This window comes from Urocitellus parryii, chromosome 1, assembly GCF_045843805.1.
Source record: "Urocitellus parryii isolate mUroPar1 chromosome 1, mUroPar1.hap1, whole genome shotgun sequence".
In the NCBI taxonomy this organism is placed as follows: Eukaryota; Metazoa; Chordata; class Mammalia; order Rodentia; family Sciuridae; genus Urocitellus; species Urocitellus parryii.
The window spans coordinates 231,046,208-231,058,801 of NC_135531.1; the positions used below are offsets into that span (position 1 = coordinate 231,046,208).

Consider the following 12,594-nt stretch of genomic DNA (forward strand, 5'->3'; position numbering starts at 1 on the left):
CCCTATCTCTAAATAAAATACAAAGGGCTGGGGATGTAGCCGAGTAGTCAAGTGTCTCTGAGTTCAATCTTCAGTACCCCCCCCACAAAAAAAAGATACTAAAGTACATTTTATACTAATATCTATATGGTTTGCCATAATTACTAGGTATAAATAATCAATTTAAATTAGTGAAGGAGGTCAACAAGTTAGGTGGGCTTAATAGTTATTAAAAACTTGCCCAAATTAGTGCTTTCAAAAAAGTATCAAGGCCATAGTCATCAAGGTCACTGAGACCACAGATGATACTTCTTCCCAATAAATTTTAAAATATTCTGAAATCTTTCTCAAGAAGATTTTTTTTCCTTAAACTTAATTAATGAGCATTTTGAAATGTATTCAAAAGTAAAGATAACAGTGTAACGGGCCCCCATGAGACTATGTCTATTTAAAATCTATGACAATGGAGTAATAAGATTCTCCCTGACTTACAGATCTGTAGGTATTTTGTTCATTTTAAGAAGGACATTAAACAGGTAGAAGGTACAGCTGTGATCAAAATTAAAGCAACTATTCTCCTCCTGAACATCCCTGTAGTACCTTGTTTATTGCTTACTTTTTTCATCATTCTGCCATGCCTTCCATTGGAATTAAATACAAGAAACATTCAATGAGAAATACACTTTGGGTTGGAAGCTATATTAAGTTCAGGAGGTGCAGAGATGCTCTAATCCCTGCCACCCAGGGTCTCCCAATCTGGTGATAAAGATAAGTAAGGAAATAAGTTATTAATGCACAGTGAGCAGGGTGGTGTACAAGAGACACTCAGAGGAAGCATAGCAGAGTGTGACAAGCAGGTAGCTGCCCTGCTAAACCACTGGCTTCCTGAGGCCAAAGTCTGTGCACTCCCTAGACACATGGCTCTAGGTTTCTCACCAGCTCCAGGCTTGGAAAACACTGTTTAAGTATGTGTGGTTGAATTGAGGATGACCAGGTTGGTAGCCAGGTTGACTATGGAAACCATGCTTGCTGGAAAAGACTTTAACTAACTAAGCTTGTATAGCCCAAAGGAGAGAAGACAAGAGAAGATATGTTAGTTCTCAACTATTTTAAGGACTGCCTTGTGGAGGAACAGGCTTATTCTGTAACATTCCAGAGGGCAGAAACTTTAACTTGTTCCTGCTGTTCTGACCTCTGCCATGTTAGAGGATAAGCTTCTCACAAACAATGCAGCCTGAGCATTGCTCAATTATAAAAAGGCACAGGAGAAGCTAATTGAAGTGAGCTGACTACAAGGAGTAAGTTAGGTCATGGTTCTCAGTTACAGCATTAGATTTTCCATCCCAACATTCTCTGTACTACTCAACTGATCGACATATCAGAGATGAATTACGACTGCCAACTATACTTATACTTCATTTCCTTAAATTTAAAGATAACAGATATGAAGCCCTTAACTACAAACTGGAGTTTCATCCATTAATATGTACTTCAAATCAGCTCATCTTAATCATATCCCACTGAATCAGTTGATGATTATGTTTAATCAACTCCCATTCTATGAAAACAAAGTGCTTGAACCATCATGAGGCATATGAATTAGAACCAGGTATCTTGACCAGGCCCTGTGTAATCCTTGGGCTTCTAGTATCACAAAAAGAGGCACAAAAGGGTTCTGGTAAGCATCTCATCAGGATGGAAGAATATTTCATTGTCACAAAATATAAAGCAAGTTTCCTGTCTTCAGCTAGCATTTTTATCCTTCTTTTCAGACTAAGAAAAGGCCAGGTGGATTCTGAACACAATACCCCTGAAAAGCAATCCCCTGTCAGCTGGATGCCAGCAATGTAGCCTATGGCCTCCAACCAAGCAGTGCACACCCATGTAAACTGGCTTGCTGTGCTGCACATCTGCCAATCTTGTAGGAGCCAACCAGAGCAAGAATACAATGTTTAGATTACTTCACCCCCTTCCAGCTCCATCTCTCAATGTTTCTGGGAAATTTTCTACTTCCATAAGCCCCCATCCCTCTGGAAAACTTCATTTTATTGCTTCAGTAATGAACCTTTTCATCAAAAGTATCAGTCACTCTCAGATTTCCAGGAGTAAAATTGCTGTGTGAAGATCATGCTGGTTGGATAAAGATTGAATTGAGACCAAGAACCCACCTCAGTTAACCAGACTCAATTCACTTTCCAGTCTCTGGAAAAGAAGGTCATGTGATTCTGCTCACCTACCTTTGGGGTGGCCAGCTAAATGGTGGCTGCCATGTAAATAATGGATAGCTGCTGCTTTAGTGCTGAATCTTTTGATGTTTATGATTCTTGTTAGTGATAGGTTGTACAGAATAATAATCAGTTAAAATTTCATGTATGTATTTCATAGGTTCTCATAAGAATTTACACAGGAAACATTGAATTCTTTAGTCTTTGGGTTTGGGAAAAGTTATGGTAAATAATTAATCATAATGATCTAGGTCCTGTGGAGAATGAATATAAACACAATACATGTTTGTGGATTTGAAAATGTTCTTTATTCTTCTCTAGCATCATCAAATTTGTGGAGCAAAAAATCATTTCATTCACACTTAGTTTTAATTAGAAGACACATTAGGCAGAAGTGACTTTCCCTATGTATTTATCTACCCTACTTCCCCAAAGATGATAGCAAATAACTACTCTTCCACAAATACCTTCCTTGTTCTAGTACTGGCCATTCCCAAATTTGGCAGCGGAGGGTTAGAAGAGAGGCCTGGCATACAAATTGATGTAACAATTAGACTGTCTTCAGAGCTGTGCAGAGGAAATTGGAAATCTTTTTGTGTAATGCTTTATTAATTGTATCTGGAAGAAGCTCACTACTTTTTTTCTGCAATAACGAGAGAGGAATTTTCTTTATTCAAAATGGCTATTTAAAAGACTGGCCTTCATTTATTAGCACTTAAAAGGAATAATCACTGAATTTAACCAACAAGTATTTAGGACCCACCATCCACATTGCTAGATGCAAGGATAAAATGATGAACAAGGTGAAAACGGCCTCTTTCCTCAAGAATTAAAACTAGAAGACCAGGTAAGGAATCTTCCAGAGGCTCTTCCTCTGCATTCTCCTAGAATCATTTACAATTAGTGCTTGCTTTCAGAAGGTAACCACAAATAAAGCTTTACTTATCCTTTTGGGGAACAAGTTGGGGGTCTACATAACAAGATGAGTTAAAGCATGCTGTTGTACATAAGCATCTATATTATTAACATCTTTGGAAAATTTTAAAAGTTTATGTGAAGAATAAACATGTCTCTTGCCTTTGGCGTGATGTTCATGAAGCTGAAGAAGTGATTGTAAAGACTCAGCACTTTCAAACTCATGAGGACTCTGGAGGAAATCTTCAGTTTGGTCTATTTTAATAGCAAACTACAACACAAACATAAAGGAAGATATAAGAAATCAATCAAAATCAAAATGATGCTTATTGTTATCTGTGGGTAATTTGATGAATTAACGGCCTAGCTGGCCATGTGCGTTTCTGTAATGGTATGTGTGAGTGTGTGCTGGTTTGGGTTGTTTTTGTGAGTGGGTGTTTGCATGTTTACAAAGTGTCACAGTCCCTCTCCTTCCTTTAGATTTCTCTTATATCAAGAAATATTCCCTGTATGTTGAAATAGACCAACTTATTTACTGTTCAGAAGCCTATTCAATTTTTCAACCAAAATCATTGTATTCTATGTAATAAATTCAATCACTTTCAACATTCTAAGGAAGTGCCTGAAAGAATCAGCAGAAAGTTTGCAAAAAAAAAAAAAAAAAAAAAAGCTTGGCTAGCCAGTACTTATGAAATTATGAGTAAATTTAACTTAAAAAAAAACTCAGAGAAGGCTTAAATATAGTCCCTCCCCACAATGGTTAAACTTAGAAATGAAAAATACAAGTTTTAGTCTAATCCCCTTGTTAGTACACAACAAAATATATATTTATACAGGAAGTAACCTGAACAGGTATACACCAAAGGGGCACCTTCATGAGAAATAATGAAAATAATCTTCAAAGAGAAAAAATGAATGGCCATCACAGGTGATTTGTGTTTTTTTTCCCCTCATAGAACATTATGATAAGTTTTAAAGTCACTGTATAACCTATCTCTGTACTTTTAATGCTTATGTAAATTTTTTAAAAAATAAACCAATAAGCAAATAATACTTGAAAATTTTGCCTTGATGTTCTACTAACTTATGGATATTTTCTTTTCTCCACCAAAAAGTTACACTTTTCCTCTTTCTACAGCTTGTTCAGGGCAGAAGTGGCAAAAAGGGGACACTTTTCAAAGAGCTTGATATTAATTTCACCCTCTTCTTTTGTATTACTAATGAAAATTACTTGGTATACAAAAGAAGCCTGAACAGTATACAGGAGCTGGTCCAAAAATTGAAATTAGGATAATACAGAAACATTTAGTCATTTCACTAATCCAACAAATGCTCACTCAAGTAAAAGAATAAGAAATGCTGGGTTGAAATGGTTTGACTTAATATTTCCTTTGACTCCATATGGAATCTGGAAGTAATTTCCACATCATGGAGAAAATTAGCTAGCATTAACACTAAAACACAGCGAGAAGCAAATATTGAGCCTAATGTTAGATAAATCATTTCCTGTACTCAGAGGAGCTAAGTTTGGAGGCAGTTGACACCTGTACACCCTTTACTAGGACAGAATGAATCAGCTACATCTGTAATTTGGCTTCTGTAGGTGTATTTCAGCTAGTTTATTTCTTTTCAAAAACGATGATTGTGTGGAACTTTTCCCCAAGAAGATCTGTAAAATAACTTGGAGTTGGACTTCAGTGTTCAAATTGTGGAGAGCAAAACTTGGAAGTTGCAATAAGGTTTTTGCTCCTCCTTTTGGCTTTTAAACGACTTCATGATGCATGAGATTGTCTACCTCAATTCTTATGTTCTGCTACTAATCTTCTTTGCTTCATTATTTTGGATTTAAGCTCTGAATTTTCCGTTTAAAAATGTCATATTTTTCAAAGCTAGTGCTTTATCATAATGAAGCAGTGCTATCCCATCAGAACGAATGTGCTGCCACTTGACAGAGAAGTTAAAAAGTGAAATTTCCAATAACTGGCTTATACCAAATACAACACTTCTTTTGATAATGTTCTTTGAGGCTCACATTTTGAAATCTGGAGCCTCAAAAAAATTACAGAATTCAAGAAAAATTATAGGGGAAATGACCTTCTTAGATCCAGTACTTTTTCCTTCCCTTGTATTTTAATGAGCTCAAACTACAGAAAACTAATGATATATGCATTAGAAAAGTACTCTATAAAGTGCTAACTTTATAAGCTAAGTGTTCTATGAGACTTTCTGTGATTGTTTTTTTTTAATCAGCAGAAGAATTTTATCCTTCCACTTTTAGTCAACAAGAATGCTCTAAACCAGCATTTCCTAATGACCCTATTATTTGTAATTAATGGTAATTGTTTGATTGTTTGATTGGTAACTGCATTAGTGTCTTCTAAAGAGGAAATAAAATTAAAATGACTTAAGACTAAGGGTACCCACTTTACTTAATATTTTATTTATTTTTTTTAATTTAAAAACTTAAATGTATTCTCTTAAATGTATATACCTTTGTTATTCTGCCATTTAAAAAATACAATGGCAATGTCTATTTGTGGAAATAAAACATTTTCAGGAGTGCTGTTTATTGGCTTTGGTGTGGAAAAGGGAGAATTATTTTCAAATACAAACCTCCAAGGCATTTTCAAAAAATTCACAGGTCAACCTAAGGAGTTCCCGTCTTCTTTCAAGCATGGAGACCAGAGCTGCCCAGGCTTCACCCAAGGTCTGGGCCATGGCGTCATAAACCTGACTCTGTTTCTTGTTCTCTTCAGCTGTCTTGTCTGCTTCCTGCAAGAGTTCCCACACCCGATCTTCCAAAGCCTAAGTCCAGGAGAAAAACAAGGCATAGGCAGAGTGTCACCCAATGCAAGAACACAGAAGCATGGCTTAAACACTTGGATAGTTGAAACTGTAAGTAGCTTGGGAAGATTGAGGAGAGAATTTGTACAATCTGTTGTGTAGGCAAGGAGGAGCAGTGGAGATTGTGGACAGCCAGAGAGCACAGCCACGCTAAATACTGTAGAGGTTCATCAAAGTTGCATGCCTACATTCCTGGAGTTATAGATTATTGAGCTGGATCTCACATTTCCAAATAAATAAATAAAAATAAGAAAACTAATTGGAAGACATCCAGAAGAGTAATCAAGAATAAAGTCATGAGAAATGAGCCCAACAAAACTTACTGTTTATTTTGAATTACTATTAGTTAGTTGTTAGTATGTTTATAAAACTTCATGTAAATATTAAGAATAAATTCTTGAAAGATACTATTCATATTGTAAAAATTAGAGAATCTGTAACCAACGTTATGAATTGTTTGAACAAACTATGGAGGAGGAAGGGAACATGCACTTACATAAGTGTCTCACTGAGAGATAGGAGGAGCATTCCATAGATTCTGTTTCACTCTTGAAGTTAGCAACAAAACAAAGACTCAAATTAGTAGGAAGGCATTACAAATATGATCAGGCAAAAAGTAACAAAGAAAACAAAAGTAGTAAGAGCACATTTATCAGGACACTTACACAAAACCAAATGCAATGATGGGAATATATTAAATATCAGTAAAAACGTGAAGTTTTCAACTAAAAAAACAAATATCATTAAAGTGAGTGAAACAACAAAGCAACAAAATTCAATTAATTTATATTTTTGCTTGAGCCATCCTTAAACTAAAAAAGAAATAACATTTGAAAATAGAGATGAGAAAGAACAGGCAGAAACAAGCAAAACAAAAAAACAGGACTAGCAATATTAATATCAGATAAATTAGAAACAAAACAAAAATCATTCAGGATTAAAGAATGCCTTTTTATATTGACAAATAGTATAATCTTCAGCACAGATAAGGCACTTGCTCTTTAGTCTCCATGGTAGAAAAGGGAGATGGAAAGGCTCTATAAGATACACATGTCAGCTGGCTGCCCCGGCTCTAGGGCCTGCCACCTTCAGGAGATGACCTCTAGCAAGCTCAAGAGCAAGTTTAGCCAGAGCACAGGATTGCTCTAAGGAGGCGCCTAAAAATTGCGTGTTGCAGATTCCAGCATGGATTCCATGAAGGAACAAATCTAAACTCAAGAGGGCAGCTGTTGTAGCATCTGTTACTCTTGAGAGATTCAACAATTAGCCATACAGTTAATGTTCTGGTTTTAAAAAATATGAAAGAAAAAAGATTAAGGTTCAAATGAGTTATGAACTCCCAATTTTATCCCGTATACAGATTGCTGTATCACATCAGTTACCCTTCCATTGATGATGTATGAGGAACTATGTAATGTTTTGAACGACCAACAATAAAAATAAATAAATAAATAAATAAATAAAAAAGAAAAAAAAAAGAAGAAATGTGAAAGATCAATAAATATATATAAAAATATTAAACAAAAAAAAAAAAAAAAAAAGAAAAAAGATTAAGGCACTCATGAACTTTCCAGTTATAGCACGGAAATATTTCAAGTAGGTGCGAACAGTCAGACCACATTGTAATAAATATAAATATAAATGGATAATAAAACAAATATTTTTGGAAATTTAAAAAAACTTTAAATAATTATTCTTAAATCAAATTTATAATGATCATTATAATTATAAGCAGTTTAGAGAAAATAATAATGAAGCTACTATATTCAAAGTTTTAAGGTATACAACTACTATATTCAAAGTCTTAATGTATGCTTAGATAAAATATAGCTTTTGACAAACTTGCTTTTAAAGAAAAAATAATTACATATTCAAGTCTAAAATATTGAAAAATAATACAAAATAAATCAAAAATTGAGGGGAAAGACAAACAAAAACAAATCCAGATTAAGAAGAATGGAATACTTAATCCCTCAATGCCTAGTCCATGTCATACACCAAGTATAAAATGCTTTCAAGAAACCACGACCTCACCTAATTCATGCCGTACTCTGACCAGATAGTAACTAATATGGGCAAACTCTCAGATGGAGAAATTAAAACATTTATTTAAATAAACTCAAAAAGTTTCAAGTAAATACAGAGAAAATGATTAAATACTTTAACAGAAACTTAACAGAGACATGGAAGCAATTTTTAAAAGTTAAACAGAAATCTTTGAGCTGAAAATTATACTAAGTAGAATTATAAAAATGGTAGAAGGCATCAATAGTAAGATAGATCAAACAAAAGAATTAGTAAGTCTGAGGACAGGCTACTTCAAAATACAGAGATTAAGGAGAAAAAAAGAAACAAGAGGAATAAAGAAAGTCTATGATAACTTTAGAACAGAATTAAAAGAGCATTAGTCAGATTATTGGGTTTCAAAGGGGACTGGAGAATGCCAAAGGGATAGAAAGCTTATTCAAAGAGATAATTTAAAAAAAAAAAACTTGTCAGACTTAGAGAAGGATACAAAAATTAGGTACAGGAAGGGCAAAGGTCCCCTATCAGGTTTAGCTCAACCAAGTCTTTATCCAGACATATTATAATCGAGACTTCACATTAAAACATAAAGAGAAGGTTCTCAAAGCATTAAGAGAAAACAACAACAAAAATAATCCATAAGGGTATTACAGCAGACATCTCATTAGAAACTTAACTGGTCAGGAGGAAGTGGCATGAGATTTTCATAGAACTAAAGGGAAAAAATTGCCAACTGAAAGTATTGTACCCAGAAAATCTACAGACACTCACAAACAAGAACTGAAAGAATATATCTCTAACCTATAAGAAATGCTAAAGGGAATTCTTCAAAGTGAAAGAAAAAGACATAAATGAGGAAGAGGAAAACCAGGGAAAGCATAAAAATTACTGGCCATACTAAACACACAGATAAATGCAGAATGCTCTCTAATATTATAAACATGGTGCATAAACTATATCTTTATCATAAAACTAAAAAACAGAACAATTAAAATAATAACTACATTCATATGTTAACAGAAATTAGTAAATAGAAAAATGGTAAAATGGGACTTTAAAAGTTCAAAATAAGTCTTGGGTGGGTAGCTCAATTGTAGAGCATTCACTCAGTAAGTACGAGGTGCTGGGTTATTCAACCCACAGCATTCAAGGGAAAAAAATCAAAATGTGGGGAAGAATGTAGTATAAGCAAAATTTTTTTTTACTAATATATTTCTCTGCTTTTTTTGTTTCTTTATGGTCACATTAGGTTGCCATCATTTCAAAATAACTTGTTATAATCAAAAGATGTTTTCTGTAAGTTTCCAGGTAACCACAAAGCAAAAATTTATAACAAACAAAAAATAATTATCAAGGAATTAAAACATACTACTTTGTAAATTACAAAGCAAGACTGTAAGAGTAATAAAAGATGAAAATAATTACAATAAAACAAAGAAACAAGTTATAAAATGCTATAGTAAGATCTGATCTGTTCATAATAACTTTAAGTGTAAATGGATTAAATTCTCCAATTAAAGGACCTAATGGGTTTTTTAAAAAAAGATTCAACCATATGTTGCTTACAAGAAATTTACTTCACCTCTAGAGATACACACACACTTAAAGTGAAGGAATGAAATAAAATATTGCATGAAAATGAAATCCAAAATAAAATAGAAGTAGCCATATGTTTTAGTAAGCTTTTTTGCTACTATTATCAAAAAAACTGACAAGAACAATTAGAAGAAGAAAAGTTTATTTGGTTCACAGTTTCAGAGGTTTCAATCCATAGATGGCCTTCTCCATTTCTCTGGCTTGAGGTAAGGCAGAACATCATGGCAGAAGATGTTCAAAGCAGCTCAGGACAAGGTACCAGGAAGCAGAGAGAGCAAGCTCTGCTCACCAAGAACAAAATATATACCCCAAAGGCATATCCCCAGAAACCCACCACCTCTAGCCACAGTCTGTATTCCTAGAGTTCTACTCAGTTAATCCTTATTAAGGAATTAATGCACTGATTAGGTTAAGGCTCTCATAAGCCAATCATTTCACCTCTAAACTTTTTTGCGCATTGTCTCACACATGAGCTTTTGGGGGTCATCTTATATCTAAACCATAACACCATGCTTAAATCAGACAACACAGACTTTGTATCAAAAGCAATAAAAAGAGACAAAGAAGGTCATTACATAATGATAAACTGGTAAGTTCAGCAAGAGGAAATAAGAATTCTAAATATGTCAAAAAATGATAACTTAGAATAAATGAACAAATTCCCTGATACATATGCCTTACCAAAATTGAATTGTGAAGAGAAAATCTAAATAGTGTTCAATGTAGGGGTGATATTTATTAATATCAATCAATCAATCAAATACCTAGGAATAAATTTAACCAAAAAGGTAAAAGATCTCAACAATGCAAATTGTAAACCATGAATGAAATAAATTTAAAAAGGCATTTAAAAAATGGAAAGGCATTTGTGTCATGAATTGGAGGAATCAATACAGTTAAAATGTCCATATTACCTAATGGATCTATGGATTCAATGCAATCCTTATCAAAATTTCAATGTCATTCTTCACAGAATTAGGAGGAAAAAATCCTTACTGGAATCTTAAAAAAAATATAAAAGAGCCAAAATGATCTTGAGCAAAAAGAACAAAGCAAGAGGTATTATGCTACTTGACTTAAAAGTATACTATAAAGCTGTTAAATGAAAACAGAATGGTATTGGCAAAAAAAAAACTAATAATGGTTTTGTTGAATTATGCTAGTATTGTTTTTTTAAATTTTTAATTTGTTCTTTTTAGTTACAAGTCAGTATGTATTTTGACTTATCATTTATACATGGAGTATAACTACCCATCTTGTGGTTATATATGATATGGAATTATACACACCATGTATTCATATATGAATATAAGAAAGTTATATCCAATTAATTTTACTGTTTCATACTCCCCTTCATTTCCTTTTGTCTAATCAAAAGTATTTCTAATATTCTCTCCTTCCCCTTATTGTGTGTTAGCATCCACATATCAGAGAGAACAGTTGGCCTTTGGTTTTTCGGGATTGGCTTATTTCACTTAGTGTGATATTCTCCAGTCCCATCCACTTACCAGTAAATGCATTAATTTCATTCTTCTTTGTGGCTAATATTTCTGTGTGTGTGTGTGTGTGTGTGTGTGTGTGTAATTTTCTTTATCTATTCATATGTTGAAGGGCACCTACGCTGGTTCCATAGCTTAGCTATTGTGAATTAAGCTGCTATAAATATTTATGTGGCTGAATCATTGTAATACACTGATTTCAAGTCCTTTGCGTGTATACCAAGGAGTGGTATAACTGGGTCAAATGATAGTTCCATTCGGAATGTCAATGCTGCTTTCCAGAGTGGTTGCATCAATTTGCAGTCCCACCAGTAATCTATGAGTGAAAATTTTCCCCACATTCTCTGCAACATTTATTGTTACTTATATTCTTTTTATATATTGTTTTAGTTGTAGATGGACACAATACCTTTATTTGTTTATGTGGTGCTGTGGATGGAACCCAGTGACTCACCTATGTTAGGCGAGTGCTTTACCATTGGGCCATAGCCCCAGTCCTATTGTTATTTATATCCTTGATAATTGCCATTCAAAACCTTAGAGTAGTTTTAATTTGTATTCCTCTAATTGCTAGAGCTGTTGAACATATTTTCATATATTTGTTGACCAATCATATCACCCATAAACCAATTGTGTTTCTATACATCAGTGATGAATCAACTGAAAAAGAAATTAGGAAAACTACCCATTCACAAGTTCCTCAAAAAAATAAAATATTTGGGAATCAATCTAACAGAAGAGGTAAAAGACCTCTACAATGAAAACTACAGAACTTTAAAAAAAGAAATTGAAGAAGACATTAGAAGATGAAAATATGTCCCATATTCTTGGATAGGCAAAATTAATATTGTCAAAGTGGCCATGCTACCAAAACTGTTAGACAGATTTAATGCAATTCCTATTAAGGTTCCAATGATGTTCTTCATAGAAATAGAAAAAGCAGTCATAAAACTCATTTGGAAAAAAAAGAGACCCAGAATAGCCAAAGCAATCCTCAGCAAGAAAAGTGAATCAGGAAGCATCACAATACCAGGCCTTAAATTATACTATAGACCTATAGTAACAAAAATGGGATAGTATTGGCACAAAAACAGACACATAGACCAATGGTACAGAATAGATGACACAGAAACAAATCCACATAAATACAAAGGTGCCAAAAGCACACATTGGAGAAAAGATAGCCACTTCAACAAACAGTACTTGGAAAACTGGATATTCATAGGTAACAGAATTAAATTAAACCCCTATCTCTCACAATGCACAAAATTCAACTCAAAGTGGATCCAGGATCTAGATATTAGACAAGACCCTGTGTCTACTAGAAAACAGTAGTCCCAACTCTCCATCATGTCAGCTTAGGAACCAACTTCCTATAGTGTAAAAAGTAAAATCAAGACTCAGTAAATGGGACAGTATCAAACTAAAAAGCTTCTTCACAGCAAAGGAAACAATCAAGAATGTGAAGAGAGAACCTACAGACTGGGAAAAAATCTTTGCCACCTACCCCT

The 12,594-nt window shown here is 33.9% G+C and overlaps 1 protein-coding gene across 1 annotated transcript in view; it reads right to left on the reverse strand.

Moving 5' to 3' along the window:
• Ccdc141 (coiled-coil domain containing 141) overlaps positions 1-12,594 on the reverse strand; it is a 183,471-nt gene that overhangs the window by 128,819 nt on the left and 42,058 nt on the right. Inside the window, exons 3-4 of the mRNA XM_026392006.2 lie at positions 5,733-5,924; positions 3,282-3,390 (exon numbers count right to left, since the gene is read on the reverse strand). Of these exons, the coding sequence (XP_026247791.2) occupies positions 3,282-3,390; positions 5,733-5,924 (301 nt within the window). The remainder of the gene's footprint in view (positions 1-3,281; positions 3,391-5,732; positions 5,925-12,594) is intronic.